General features: G+C 41.7%; 1 protein-coding gene across 4 annotated transcripts in view; it reads right to left on the bottom strand.

Annotated features, from left to right (window-relative positions):
* The window catches only part of SUSD4 (sushi domain containing 4), an 87,140-nt gene that overhangs the window by 58,956 nt on the left and 12,031 nt on the right, over positions 1 to 16,153 (bottom strand). Inside the window, exon 2 of one of the 4 annotated variants that reach the window (XM_060272980.1) lies at positions 14,740 to 14,968. The exons of 2 other annotated variants lie outside the window; for them this stretch is intronic. In XM_060272980.1, the coding sequence (XP_060128963.1) occupies positions 14,740 to 14,881 (142 nt within the window). In that variant the 5' untranslated portion in view covers positions 14,882 to 14,968. One more of the 4 variants, XM_060272981.1, reaches the window with a different exon arrangement.

Genomic DNA, 16,153 nt, shown 5'->3' with positions numbered 1-16,153 from the left:
AATCCATGAAGTCTGATAGAAAGATCAATCATTTAAGAGACAAGAAGAAAATAAGGATTGCAGCCAAACTAATCAAGTTCCACATGAAAGCACTTGCTAATTCAGAGTGCATTTGACTTTAACAGAGGTTTTTGGTAAAAGGAAACTTACTGCGCTATTTGCTCAAGTCGGTGACTAGAGCAAAAATAAAGGCACATTAAAATGTTTCTTCTTCAGCAGCTTAAATTTCTCATAATTAGGATCAACACACTTGACCACTTTAAATTGAGCAGCAAGCCACTGAGTAAAATATTTGTCTCTGTAGCAACTATCTTAAATTTAGATCACTTTTTAAGAATGTATGCTTTTCTAAAGGAAAAGGGCTGCTAAGTTTGTGTAGATACAATTTCTTTGTTGTTGCAATGTAAATATACATTTATTATGTTTGTGCGTATTCCCATGCCCTACTGCAGTCTTTGTTGACTGGGGCTTATAGGAGTTGTAGTCCAAAGCATATAAAGGGCGAGGCTTCCGGTTGACCGCGCCATCTTTGCTCAGACGGGGGTCCGATCAGCGGAGCGGACCTCGGCGCTTCAGAGGTGGAGGGAATTGCTCCAGCAAAGCAAAACCTCCTTAAAAGCCCCAAATCGAGCTTTTTGGGGACGGATTTTGCCTGGCGGCGCCAAAAGCGGGCTCTCTCCTCCCCGGATCGGCTTTGTTTAAGCCCCCAAGAGCGAGGAGGTGAACCGCGGCGGACAGGCTGACACTGCTGCTCTGAGAGCGCGAAGCTGCGAGTCTGGGAAGTGGAGGCGGCCAATTCTTCCAAGAATAATTAGCAAATGAATAGACTGTGAGTAATTTGGATTGTTTGGAATTTAAATTAAGGCAATTTGGATTTGGGAGAGAGGGGGAAAAGAGGAAGCCACCCCCCCCACGGTAACATAAGAGACAGTAAATAGAAACCCGAAGCCGTAAACAGAAGATCTTAACTTAAAAGGATCCCTCAAAGGCATCAAAGAGAATCTCCCCTAAATGCAGGGTGAAAGGGGAGAGAGACTGTGGTTGTGAGTGCCCTGCAGCAAGAGGTAAAGACTAAGAAAAACCTTTCTTTTCCTCGGGAGCCGGCAGCCCAGACAACCCAGTGAGTTGATCAGGATTTATAAGTCAATTTTTATTTCACTGTATTTCTGAACTTTGTGGAAATTCTTTTTTGGTTTAAATGTTTGTGAAATGTGAGTTCGAACTTTATTGTCAATAAGACTTGAAGAATGCAGCCAGCTTGTTAAAATGGAGTCGAGAAAATAAACTGTGATCATATTCCACCCCACGTGACAAGTTTTGACCTTGGCAGGATTGAACTATGTCAACAAAAAAGTGTTCCCCTGAGTTCCAGCGGTCTGTTTTGACCTTAATGTGGGAAACAAGAATAGAACTATGTCAAGAGGAGACAAAACGGCAAGAGTTACAGCAACAATTTCAGATGGTGATGGCAGAATATGATTTTCTAGAAGATGAAGCTTTTGAAACTGAAAAAGATGAATGTGAGAATGACAATGATGGTGACTGTGATTTGGAAGAAAAAGATGAAGATGAGGACTGTGATGATTCAACACAAAATGAAGCACACCACAAAAAAAATGATGACTTTACTCTACAAAAAGTTGGATGGAGTGCCCTGCATTTGAGGGGGGCACGATTGGTATTACTGGAACTCCAGAACACCCACAGGGAAGAAGGAAAAAATATGCAGAGAAGAGAAGAAATTCAGGGGTCTTGTATGGTGGCCTGGATGGCAAAAGACTATAAACAGGGGGTGGGGTGAAGGGAAAGTGATGTTGTGATTATAAGGATGGATTAACAGGTTTATAACTGGTCTGCTGATTATGGAATTTGCTGGATTGGGGGGGTGGAGCCGGTAATCGGGGATGTAAGGTTAAATTGAGAATAGTTATAGTTTTAAAAGTGAATGGATTTTGGAAAAATGTGAAAATATGGAGGCTTATAGAGGGAGTAAAAATTAGGCACGGGAAGATAAAATGGGAGTTTGATTTTTCAGTGATTTGAACATTAGGTGAAAATGATAATAATTGATTTATAAGTTGTATAAGATATAAAGGTGTATTTTTATAAAGTAAGAAACTGTTAAAGATGATAAAAAAGGGATGAAAACCGGGGAAGGGGGGGGAGGGGAAGCCCACAAAATATGGTTTTACAATTATGAATGTAATAAAAAAAATTTCTGTTTTGTACTGTTCTTTTTCTCTTTTTTTGCTCTTTCTTTTTTCTCTTTTTTCCTATTTTAATTTTTTTCTTTTTTTTGGTATGACAATAGATGGTTGGATGGATGTCCTCCTGCGTACTGCCCTGGTTTGCTGGAGCTCCCTGGTGGCAGGGGGGGGGGCTTTGGGGTCAGGGGAGGGGGAGGAGGACAGAAATCCAAGCATAAAATGGACCATCTCTGACTGTTCACCTACATGAGATACTTCTGTGGCAGGGGAGGATCCGTGTGGGTGGGTGGGAAGGAGGTGGAAAAGGTGTTTATGTATGTACCGTTTCCTTTTTTTTGCTGTTTGTAAAATTAATAAAAAGTATGTTTAAAAAAAAACAAAGCATATAAAGGGCACTAGATTGGCAAAGGCTGTCCTATGGTAACCAAGCCTGGGACCAGGCCTAAGTACATGTAACTGAAATAGCAGCATATTCCTTCCCTGTATACTCTGCCTACACTTCCCATTGGTGGTACTATACCATTTTATACATTTATACTATACCATTTATACATACATTGATGTCTGCCATGATCCAGAGGAACTAGGAACTCGCATGTCTTGAGGGAAAGGTGTAGTTCCAGTAGAGAAGGAGATCATGAAAGACAAAATGCTATCAAATGCAGATACTGAAATCAGTAATGCCGTTCACTGGATTAGAGTTAGACGAATCTCTCATTTCCTAGGAATTTCCTTTCCTATCATTTTTCCAATACTTTTCCCCATTTCCACATCCATTCTAGATTGGAGAATTTTAAGAAGTGTGGATTTCAAAACGATACCTTTGTTTTGGTTCATCCATTGGTTCAGGAAGCGCAAATTAGGGAGGTTAACAAACCAAACAAATTTCTTCTCCATCCCTTTCCTTGAGTGAACAGCTCAAGCCTTCCAGGAGATCTACTCATCAATTATCCAAACCCCACACTCCCCTGTATATTCTTGCATTATGCATTGATCTGAGCTGAGAAGCAAGAGTACCACAGGGACACAAGGCTTCGGGGGGCGCAGGACCTTTCAGCCCAGGACAGAACATCAATATAGGGCTCAGTAAGGTTTTGCAGGTTGCAAAAGCAATCTGTCAATCTTAGAACTGATCCATCATCCAGCTGATCTCCCTTTGATTCAGACTAGGACTCAGTTCTCAAAGAAGCAGAAGAGGCAGTAAATCTGTTTCTAGTTTATTATATCAGTTTTGACTGCTAGGTACGAGGGAGGAGAGTTTGAAACTAGTTTTCTTCCCCACATGCCATTTTTCTATATGTAAGGATCATTAATTTTTAATGGGGTAGCATTCCATTATGTAACATTTTACACCTGGACCTAAGTGAAACAGTTCAGACACTAGTTTACCTGTTCAACTGCCGCTGGTAAGCATAAACTGCAGAACTGCTATTGGCATCTTTCTTTGCTGCCTACTCTCTTCCCCACCAATTACCAGTTGCCATAGCCTTCTGCCAACCCGTTATCAAAGCCAAGGCTCAGAAGAACTCACATTGGTACCTATGGGGCCCAATCAGCCAAATCAACTCCTTCCTTTTAAGGAACCCAAGATGGATATAGACTTTCTCATTTTACACTCATGACTGCCCTGTGAGGTAGGTTAGGTCAGGAAATACTGACTGGTTTCCATGGCTAAGCAGGGATTTGAATCCAGTTTTTCCTGGCTCAGGTCTGATACTTTGTTCATTGCTCTGGATTGATTCATGAGTGCTTTCAGGAAAATGGGGAAGAGGGAAAAAGAACCTACATTAGCTACAAAATCAGTGATTTTGTACACAAGCTAACGTATCCACCTGACTGGCTCCTGAGTGCAAGCTGCACTTGAATATTGATAGGTTGCCCTGAACCAATTTCCCTTGAATACTTGCATTTCTCTGGAACGAACAGTCTCACTTGTGCCCAGTCTTAAATGGGTGGTTGCTGGCCTGCCCTTCAGCCTCCCAGCCATGCTAAGTTAGCTTGTCCATGAAGCTCAGACAGTATAGACCCCCTAGATATAAACAAGCCAAAGGTGATGGCAGCATGGTTAAATATCAAGATTAAGGATAATCCAGAAAGCTGCCTGCTTTGTATTTAAATGCCAGTCTACCATGGTCTGGAGTTTCAAACGTCTGTAGGAGTATTTCCATTATTAAATCCAGATGTAGATTTTATCTCATGGAGCAGGTCCACCTTCCATAATTCTTTCTGCCCTACAATATATTTAGCATAAGATTGGTTTCTTAAATTCCCATTTTGGTATTGCGGTGTTGCAAATAGTTCCAACAGGCATCTATAATACAGGCATGCATTTTGCCTCTTGTCCAGTCATCTAGGGTGAGGGCGACCATAAAGTATACATCAGTTGACCCTAGGTAAACAGTTGAATGGTAAAGAATGCCCCTTTCTGCTGTTAGCTTGTTCATTGCATCACTCCTGGCGCAAGGCAGACACAAAACAAAAGAAGACACGTAAAAAATGAACACCAAGTAGTAAACACTGAAGTTGGCACAGATAAGATGGCAAAGTAATTACATCTGAATTCCTCCAGAGTAATTACACCAGAATTGGGTGTAATTACTCTGAGAGTAGTTGAAAGGGATTATGGGCAAACATGACATTATAAAACATTTAACCTGATTTCTTAGTTTGCTTATAATTTAAAGTCGCCAGCCTTTTACAAAAGTATGCTTTTCTGCTGAATGCTCTTTATGTAGCAATAAGCCAATCTCCCCTGTCTGAACTCATTGCATGCAAACTTAAAACATCCAGCACTGGAACATCAAAACATAAAGAGATACGCTTTTAAGTCTCCTTAGAGTTGCTTTTCAATTGCTAGCTTGTGTGATCAGATGGCTGCTTGAACCACTCCCTGAAGGTGCAGGGGAGGTCATTCTTATTTTCAGTATGTTGGACACATGCCGCGAGCTGAAGCTTGTCGCTCAAGGTCATAGCCCAACTGCAAAGACTAGAGAGTCCAATTATTTATTTAGGGAAATTGCACCCCATATTCACTGAAACACAAGAGTTTCCTCATGCTATATGGCTTTGGGCTGGCTCACAGAGTTAAATTATCCTACATGCAAAAATGTATTTAAGGGAATTATATCCTACTTTATAAACACAAGAGGCTCTTGATGCAACTTAAAAAAAAACTAAGGAAAAACAGACTCCTAATTATCTAAAACATTGGACAACATATTAGTCAGGAAATTACCTGTGTGCAAAGTCATACCTTGGTCATCCAACCAAATCTTAACATGGAACAGGCCTAGTGGGATTCTCTGTGGAGCAAGTTGTCTATACTGCCAGCAGCTCTCCCAGGTTTCTGGCAGGGAGCATGCCCAGCCCTATCTGGAGAGGCTGGGGTTGGGGTTGTGCTTTCTAGTGGTGCTAAAATTTGCTTTCTTCTCCTTATTTTGGAGGTCCAGCAAGCACTGACGGAGGAAGGCGGGTGCGGTGCACACCAGGTGTCCGCTGTGAAGGCAGGTGACATCGCCGCGCCACCCCCCACTCCGTTTGTTGTGCGGGTGGCGCCCCCAGACGCTTGCTGCATGGGCAACGGGGCGACAGGGACGATGCAGCCATGGGTGGCTAGCGGCGCTCCCCCCCCCCCAACGCTTGCTGTGCAGGCAGCAGGCAGCTAGGGAAGCTCACTGCATGGGCAGCTAGCAGCGCCCCCCCGCTCCCCGCACAGGTGGCTAGCGGCGCCACCCCGACACTCATCGCGCAGGCAGCTAGTCCCGCCCCCACACTGCTCTTGGTGCCAGGGCAGGTAGCTCTGCCCCTGGCAGCAAGGATCTCACTTCTAAGAATCTGATAAAGAACCTCCTTTTGGCAGACGCGTGGAGCTGGGATTACACTGGAAAGATACAGATGGATGTGCTATCCAGAAGTGGTATTATGCTTGGCTTTGACTTATAAACTTATACAACACTGTAGAATGATGTGTGGAGAAACAAAAACAAAATTATGGTTAGCTTGTGTTTATTTCTTTTATTAACTGTCACCGAGGAACCTAGACCCCATGTGACTCATACATCTTTTTGGCTTGGTTTTTTAACTTAACATGCTGCTATTATTTTCAGGCCTTAAACACATCATGGCTGTATTTTGCTTTGTTTCTGGCGACCAATACTTGTTGTTTGTATTGTTTCATGTCATCCTTAACAAAAATGATATTAGGAAGGAAGGAAGGAAGGAAGGAAGGAAGGAAGGAAGGAAGGAAGGAAGGAAGGAAGGAAGGAAGGAAGGAAGGAAGGAAGGAAGGAAGGAAGGAAAAAATGGGCTGTTGGAGGATATTGCTCATATACAGCACTGAAATTTAAGGTTGAAATTTCATCCAGGTGAGCTTACCTCTCCTAAAGATTCATTGCTTGCCCTTTGCATCTTGTGGCTTGAATAATTTGCATGGTTAATTTATCACCAACCTTGCACTGTATCAAAGCAGACCATGAGCACTTCATGTACCACCACCATGGAGCATCACTTACAGTATTAGCAAAGTATTGCATGGATGTGGTTATGGTCATACGCTGATGTATGCATATGTACTCTCTCTGTGCCTTTTACATTCTCTTCTGGTGGAGAGAATAGACTGGCAGTCACCAAAGACCTTTGTTGTAAATACAAAGAGCAGTTCAGCTCTTTCCTTGCTGCACAGAGTGCAACGACGTCAAGGCTGGCTTCTTAAGCTATTACCTCGGCAAGCACTTTCTTTAATACAGTTGCTCTCTACCTGTGCCCAGACTGTGGGGCCTGCTATACAGATGGCCTTGCTGCATGGCAGAACTTGGCAATGCGTAGATTTCTTTAACTCTATATTTCCAAGTACTATTCGTCCATTAAACTTAAATCCTTTGAGAATTAAGGATTTCCTCTTAATCTTAATGACAGAACTTTTGAATGATTACAACCATGACAAAATATCCACGAACCCCCCCTGGTCTAAGTGTGATAATACATGACCCACTTTAAAAAGAAACCTGGGCTAAAAAAAAACCTCTGCTAAGATATGAGGGTCCAAGGATTCTTGAGACTCTTTTTGGGGAGAAAGGATTGCACTGGGCAAGTCAGGTAAGAACCTTCCTGGCGTAGTCTTCCTGGGACAACTCCATGGGGAAAGAGCAAATAGCAAAACTTTTTCATCTAATTCAAAAATAGATTTCTTATGTGTGTCTGCACCCATGCCATTAGATTATTCACTAATCTTCCAGTGGACAGTGTGAGAAGGTTAATAGTTCAATAATCCATTCTTTTTCACTGTTAAGATATCTCTGGAGATTTCCCAAGGGTACAGAGTAACTTGTCTATCCTAAGTCAATATAAAGAACTGCCCAATATGAATATAGCATATAGCATTCAGACATCTCCATGAGATATCCCTGGATATATTATTTTGGAATAAGCTAAGAACCAACACAATAAATAAGCAGTATATTGAGCAGTACAACATAAGCATCCATTTGCTTCATCTGTCTCCCCAACACCAACTCTTTGATTATCTATCAGAAATGACAGAAAGTTGTATGTGCCATGAGATTTTCATGTAATTCAGCTGCCTTGTAATCATTTTAAAGGGCTATTGAAAGCCAGACCAAGAATTATAGGGATATCCTGTTCTGAACGCCAAGACACAGGTGGCGCTGTGGGTTAAACCACTGAGCCTAGGGCTTGCCAATCAGAAGGTTGGCGGTTCGAATCCCCATGACGGGGTGAGCTCCCGTTGCTCGATCCCAGCTCCTGCCAACCTAGCAGTTCAAAAGCACATCAAAGTGCAAGTAGATAAATAGGGGAGGTACAGCAGGAAGGTAAACGGCGTTTCCGTGTGCTGCTCTGGTTCGCCAGAAGCGGCTTTGTCATGCTGGCCACATGACCTGGAAGCTGTACGCCAGCTCCCTCGGCCAATAACACGAGATGAGCGCCGCAACCCCAGAGTCAGTCACGATTGGACCTAATGGTCACGGGTCCCTTTACGTTTACCTGTTCTGAACACGAGCAGGAGCCCATAGACAATGTATACATTGTATACACTTACGGTAGTGTATACGATTACCAGGTCCTGGTAATACTTGCAGGACCTTGGACAGCTCCAAGCAGAGAATTGGTTTCAACTGGATCTTCACAGATGAGAGACTCTCAGGCTCCACTTCCTTCTTGAAGAGAGGGAAGTCTTAAAGGAGTAGTCTTCTAGCCTGGAGATTAGCACTCTGTCACTTCTCAATCTGTTCCTGCCTTGTTAAATTGTCTGAGCTGGTCACTGGGCAGCAATGAATAGGCACTAATGAGTACAAAGAGGGACCATTTCCTCAGAGGAATATGGCTCAGGGTACTTTCTCTAGGGCAGGCATGTCCAACGTCCGTTTGGGGGGCCTAATCCGGCCCGCCAGTCTGTTTAATTCGGCCCCTGTGGCAGTTTATTTCCTGGGTTAAAATCCTTTTAAAAAACCTTGACAACTTCCATCCTAAAAAAAGGCGAACAACTTTGGTTGGCCATTTGGTTGGCCCTCACGGCCCTTCACTTCATCAAATCTGGCCCTCTTTGAAAAAAGTTTGGACACCACTGCTCTAGGGGTTCCAGTTCAATAAGCTCTTAGCTTACAGGCTCCAGATCAGTGCTAGGACCTGAAATGAGCACAACTTACCTTCCTAATCCAGCTGATTCAGAGTCCTGGCTGCTGCTCAGGGTCAGAGTCATAACAGAGGAAGACCTGAACCTAAGAGGGAGGGCACACATGTCACATTTACAAGGTCCCAAGTTCAATCTCCAATTAAAAGGTTAATGGGGAAAAATCTCTGCTTGAGACCTTGGTGAACTGCTGCCAGCATGAGTAGAAAATATTGGGCTAAATGGACAGCAAGTCTGATATAGTTTTCAGCAGTTTCCTGCATTCCTAGCCACTTGACATGGGTGCGTGTGTGTGTGTGTGTGTGTGTGTGTGCTCTTCTGTACAATGATGGGTTTAAAATTTGAACCACCTCTTTAATAGATCCAAAACGAACACTTCACTTTTACTTTTCTTGCCAACATTACAGTTTATTTATAAGATAAGTTTACTGAAGAACTTTAAAATTACAGCTCTTTGAATGGACTTCACACACAAACACAGCTGAAAAGATGGGGATGGTGTCCCCCACCTACAATTGCTTAGGCACTTTCATAATGTCAATGTTTCACTACAGCTCAGAAAATAAGGTACTAAAACAGAAGAGATTATGAGTAAATGCCATGCTAGTTTTGCCCTGTGGGGATGAAAGAACAGATGGACAAATTGGCATGCATGCATGCATGCCAAAGCTATATCTAATGCAACATCCTACAAATCCTATAGATTAGATACATAGCAGAGGAATTAAAAATTAATACTATTGATATGCCTAAAGAAACCTGCCACCTCTCTACAAATTCTAAAATTATTTTATCCAGTAAATAATCCATAATTTACATTATTGTGGGATGTATTCGATGTGAATTATGATCTCAAATATCACTTCCGAGCTCCTCTGCAATTAGATGATATTGTGATCCTTCTGCAGAGAGTTTATGCAAGTTCAACTCCCACAATGTTGCTTTTCCTTGAGGGTAAACTACAAACAACAACAACAAAAAAGACATACTACACAGAGGCAGCAAGGAGGCAACAAAGTACACCCACAGACCCTGGCATATTTAGCTGCTGAATCACTGTAACACTCACAATTAGGCAGGATGCCTCCATGCCAAGGAGACTTTAAAATCACACTGTTGTGGTTGTAGTTACAGGTAGGTAGCCGTGTTGGTCTGCCATAGTCTAAACAAAATTTTAAAAATTCATTCCAGTAGCACCTTAGAGACCAACTAAGTTTGTTATTGGTATGAGCTTTCATGTGCATGTACACTTCTTCAGATACTGTTGCAGTTGGATTGCTTCAGTTTGCCTCCCAGTGCTGAAGGAATTGAAGCTGCCACTTCCAATCTTTGAAAACTGCTCATGTATGTAAAAGATGTGTGCATACAATCAGGGCTTGTTCACACTACCACTTATACCATGCCTGGAAAGCATGGGTCTGAGTGGTTTCCCCCTTGCCCCATGCCTTTCTCAGGGAAAACCTGCTCTTTAGTGCCAAATTGGAACAACCGTCAATCCAGAGGAAATCCAAATTGTTGTTTGCTCCAATTTAGCACTAAAGACTGGCTTTCCCTGGGGGAAAGCAGTTGGACAAGAAGAAGTGTGGGTGTACAAGTTTAAAAACAATAAGCAGGTGTGCATAGACAGAGATTTATGCTGCAGGATAGGAAGCAAATATATGCACAGCCAAAAGAATACCATTCTGTATGCCATTCTGCTCCGTATACAGACTGTACTTTTTTGAGAATTTTAAGGAAAAATCATCTTCCACAAAAGTTGCCGCTTGCCTTCTATCACTGTGCCATTGAGAGCGTGCTCACTTATGGCTTATGTGTGTGGTAAGGAAGCTGTACTTCTCGGGAAAGGATTGTGTTGTGCAGAATTATTAAAACAGCAGAGAGTATCATTGGCTGTTCACTCTCTACCTTAGAACATATCTATACCATCAGGTGCCACAGAAAGACATTAGATATATCAAGAGACCCATCGCATCCGGGTCATCGCTTCTTTGAGCTCTTGTCATCGGGACGGAGATATAGAACAATGAAGACGAGAACAAGCCGTCTCAAGAACAGTTTCTTTTCTAGAGCAATCTTGGCCTTAAATGAAAACTCTGGACTCTGAAGTCATCTTATTTATTTGTTATATTGTTCTGTATTGTATTGCACTTATTAGTATTTTAATTTATGTGGAGTGTCTTAGTTGAGTTGAGTTGAGTTGATATAGCAACTGAGAAATTTCATTGTTCCTGCAAGGGGACAATGACAATAAAGAATCTATTCTATTCTATTCTAAAATGTTATACCATTAGCTCTATTTTTAAAAATATGAAAGATGAGGTGCCCTAATGCAGAGTACCCTGGGGTTTTAAGCAGCAGAGCTGAAGCACAAACGCTATACCCAGCTATTGTTTACAGACACTGTCTTTGCTTGAATATAAGATTGCCACAGTCAATGTTGAAAGAATGCCAAACAGTTTCTCCAGGAGAAACTGTCAAGAGTAGATTCTTCAAATGCCAAGGTCAGCACTGATTTAGGTTATCAGCCATTACAAGGCTGAGTTAAGTTGAGACAGGCAGAAGGAAAGCATTCAATGAAATGTCCTAATACCCGCACTTGTTCTCTTAAACGTGAAGTTTCCAGTTCACACATTGCACTTTCCCCAGTCCTCATCCTCTGCAAGTTCTCTTATTTATTGTTTTGCCCACTACTTTCTAAAACAGAGGTCTCTAGCCCAACACCCAATGGTATTGGCCTTTTCCAGATGCCTTTTGTATGTATATAGACTTCTATGATCACAACACACAGACCCAATTAAAAAACCACAACAACCAGTTATGGTGCCAATTCTGTCTCCATCAGAAGTGGCTTGTTTGGTGCATACCAGGAGGGAGAGAGGTGAGGGTGTGGAGTGGTTGGCATAATGCAGTGGCTGAGTCAATCTGGTAATCTTGCTGCTGTACTCACACTATGCCAACCTTCCCACCACATTGTTCCTTCCCATCCTGGTAAGCACAGTGGCATACCTGAAAGGATGCTTTCTTTGTGGCTCTGCCTCACTGGGCAAACCACACCTGTCCCCCTTATCTACTGGGACAACACCTCCAGAAGCTTCACACAAATTTTCTAGAGTGATACAAGCCACAATATGCCAGCAATGCCATAACACCATTTCTGTGGGTCAAATAGGCTGCCTCACATGATGATGATTCTAGGGTGGTTCCCATTATGTCAGGATAGACTAGTATGTACACAAGTGGATAAATGGACTCACAAACAACGTAAAAAAAATGATTAACAGAAAGAAACATTGGCCTGGTTCACATATAGCACTAAATCATAAGTGTGGCTTGTTTGGATGTTCAAACCCAGCCCTGAAGACCAATCATGGTTTGTTTTCCAATAACTAACTATGATGTGAAGCCATGTTTGTTGTTGGCCTATGACCCATGGCTTGTTTTGGCACCATGTCTGTACCCAGCAGCCATATTTAACTGTGATTTGTTTGGCCACTCCACTCCAGATGAAACTACACAGGGTCAGAGCAGTTGGATAACAAGCCAAGCTTTGGAGGAAATAAGACATGACTCTGCCCTTTAAAAGCATATGAAATTTATTTAATAGCCAAGAATTGGAAGAATGAAGAATTACCAACGGCGGATGAATGGTAGAAGAAGATGATAGAATACATGGAACTGGCGGAGTTAACCGGGAGACTCCGGGATCAGAGGAAAGAAGCGGTGGAAGAAGAGTGGAAGAAATTTAAAGTTTATTTAAAGAATAAGCATATTATTGGATAGAACTAATTGAAGTGAAGGAGGTACAGAGAGGTTGTAGAAATATAAAATGTAGAGGAGTAAATATATTTAGATGTAGTTATAAGTTTGGAAAAGGATTTGAAATATATGTTGTTGTTGTTGTTTAGTCGTGTCCGACTCTTCGTGACCCCATGGACCAGAGCACGCCAGGCACTCCTGTCTTGCACTGCCTCCCGCAGTTTGGTCAAACTCATGTTCGTAGCTTCGAGAACACTGTCCAACCATCTCGTCCTCTGTCGTCCCCTTCTCCTAGTGCCCTCAATCTTTCCCAACATCAGGGTCTTTTCCAAAGATTCTTCTCTTCTCATGAGGTGGCCAAAGTATTGGAGCCTCAGCTTCACGATCTGTCCTTCCAGTGAAATATATGTTAAGTTATAATAATATAATATAAAAAAGGTTTAGTTAAAATGGAAAATAAGTTTAAGGTCAAGATGTAAAAATTACTAAAGATGATTTACAATGTAACGCAGTTGGAGGAGGAATGAGGAAGTCAACAGTGTTAGATTTGAAGTAAGATGTAGAAAGTTTTATTTTTGTGTTTTTGTGTTTTTTTGTATTTTTGTATTTTCTATTTCTGTATTTTTTTGTTTTTGTTTGCTATAAAATCAATAAATATATTATTTTAAAAAGCATATGAAATTTATTAGCCTTCCTTGTGTTCCAAATCTCTTCTGCTGTTTTCGATATTTGGGGGGGAAGCATGCGTATAAAATGTTTATAAGCAAACACCAAAAAATGCTATTTCTTTTTACTATTATTTTGTCATGGTTCTATCATTAAGTATCTACGTCCGTTAAGTGTGTGGCTTGCCATGAAATGACCAGAAACATTTCAAGCCCAGATTAAAGGTGTCAAAACTCAGAAAACATGTTAGAATTTAGACACAGGGCATCATCGCCGCCACTGCCCTGTGAACTACAAACAATCAGTAAGAACAGGAACCAGATGACTGGAATCATCATTTAATCTGTCCTACTTTTTTAAAAAAGCATTATATATTTAGATGCAGTAAAATCCAAAAGCTTGGCTGCGTTAGTATTATAATTTTAGTCTTGTCTGAAATACAAATAAACCCTTTAGAAAACGACGACCCTGAAAACTCTCTCTCATTGCCAAAAGGGAAAGAAAACTCTGTACATTTAGAACACCTTTAAGCAGACGTCTCTCCCCTCCTTCCCTTATTCTGTCTTGGCATATTACTTTAAATTCACATCCAAAAGGCAAAGTTGTTGATCTTGGTACTGCTTTTTCAGCTTGGAGGTACAACACAGTTAGTTGTTTATTTTGTGTGTTGTTTGGGGAATAACCCTCAGTTTTTGTTATGTTTATGAAGGAATGAAAATATTCCTCATGCCAAGATTTATTCTTATATTAACTTGGCTGCCAAGAGTGGGTAGCATTTAATAGGCATATTAAGAGTAGATTTTAACAATATTTGGTCACAGTTCCTGGGGCTACTTGACATGCGAATTCCTGTATATTCATGTTATAGCACTTCTCACCTGTCTCTTTTTTATCTACTATGGAAGTTGATTGAGTTTAGTTGAAAGCTTGTGGCGGTAGTAGACAGGACAATAACAAGTGGGAGGACCTACTTATCTATTGGTATTTGAATGATCATAAAAAATTAAATAAAAGTCTAGTTAAATTTGCTGGGCCTCCCATAAGACAACCACTTTATATGCAATGTTTTCTCCAAAAGGCTGTATATACTAGTATATGCGGAAGATTCTATACACTAGAGAGTGCTGCCATGCATACCTGCTATTGAAAGCATCAAGGAAATTATTTAAAGTGTCTCTTGTAATGTGATAATTATTTAGAATATAATTTTATTCATATGCACTCCCACAGCAGGGGGTAAGGAGAACCCAACTGGGCTGCCAATAATAATAAATTCTGAGCTTCTCGGTCTTGCATATGATTCAAAGTGCTGGAATGACACAAACTTCTAGCAGCAGAGCAGCCATGATGTTTCAGTCATTCACAGGTGAGTCTTGGCCTTCTTCTTCTTTGGCGATCACTCTTAGCTGAGTAAGATTGTCTTCCATAAACACGATTTTAACAATGGGTCCATAAGTGACCTACCTGTAACGGTCTTAACAGTGAGTCTGTAAATGACTGTGGAGGCCAATTCTGGATCCACACGTCCTTCCACAGCGGGGACATTGGTTTCCAGGCGGGAGTTGATCATGGTGTGGATTTGCCAAGCATGCCTTCCTCTTAGCATGTTTCTCCCTTGCGTCCTGAGATCGAGTTTCTTCAAAGCCCACGACACCTTTGGTAAAGGCTGTTCTCCTGGCCTACTACATAGGAACTGCAGGAAAACACTAGAATTTCAACAAGACTGAAGTGGGGAGGGGGAGGTTTGCTTTTCAAATCCATTCAAACTCAAGCTAAAATGCCATCTTTGACCCCATTTACAAGACTAGCTCCTCCTTGAAAAATTGGCCAATTCATTAAGAGCATAATTACAGCCCTGCTGGATCATCTAGTCCTGCATCCAATTTTTTCCTGTAGCTAACCAGATGCCTCTGTGAAACACAAGAGCAGAATAAGATAGCAATAGCCACCCCAACTCTCATTTCTCATCAAGTGCTATTCAGCAGCATGCTCCTTCTGAACCTGGGGAGCTCATACAGTCACTGTGACTAGCAGCTGTTGAAATGCATCATCCATTACAGTCTCCAACATGTTCATAGATGGATTAATTAACCTCTTCAGTCAATGGTTGAACCAAATCAAGGAAGAAGAAAACCACCCCAGTGTATCCACAACTGGATTATCCCATACCATGTAACACAGGAAAAGCTGCCATGTTGTTGGACTTCCAACTCCAACTGGTCATGCTCAAGGTCTGGTGGATGGGAGTTGTAGTCCAGCAACATCTGAAGGACACCACATTGCCCACCCCAACGTAGCACAAGCACAAATATCAGGTCACCACTGCAAACATGCTTGAAAACAAGGTCAACTCCCTATGATGTTCATCAGTCATGAGCCAGAAGGCATAACTCTGCTCTCCTGGAGCAAGGAATCTACCCATAGCTCTTGGAAATCACATTGCAAGACTTATTAGCCTGCTCACCTGTTCTTCTACTGCCACCTACCTGCTTGTGCCTTTACTGATCCTCCTTTAAGACAGAGTGCACACAAATACCAGCAACAGCTATAGATCAGTGTTTCTCAACCTTTTTTGGGCCAAGGCACACTTGTTCCATGAAAAAAATCACGAGGCACACCACCATTAAAAAAGTTAAAAAAATTAACTCTGTGCCGCCCTATATTGACTATATAATTATGACTGTAAGAAACACTTGCCAATTGCTGTGTTGGTTGCAATCTCCTGTAATAAGGCTTCACAAGCCGCTGATTTCTCTGCCAGCACAAACCTTTGCGCAGCAAGTTTCAGGTTGAGCTCATCCAGCCAGCTTCTTTAAGTTTGTCTAAATTTTAGTTTAGTTTGTCTAAATTTTGCCGCGACGTGCGGCAACGAGAAGGG

The sequence above is a fragment of the Zootoca vivipara genome, chromosome 3 (assembly GCF_963506605.1).
Source record: "Zootoca vivipara chromosome 3, rZooViv1.1, whole genome shotgun sequence".
NCBI lineage: Eukaryota > Metazoa > Chordata > Lepidosauria > Squamata > Lacertidae > Zootoca > Zootoca vivipara.
This window is presented reverse-complemented; position numbering and strand designations above follow the sequence as displayed.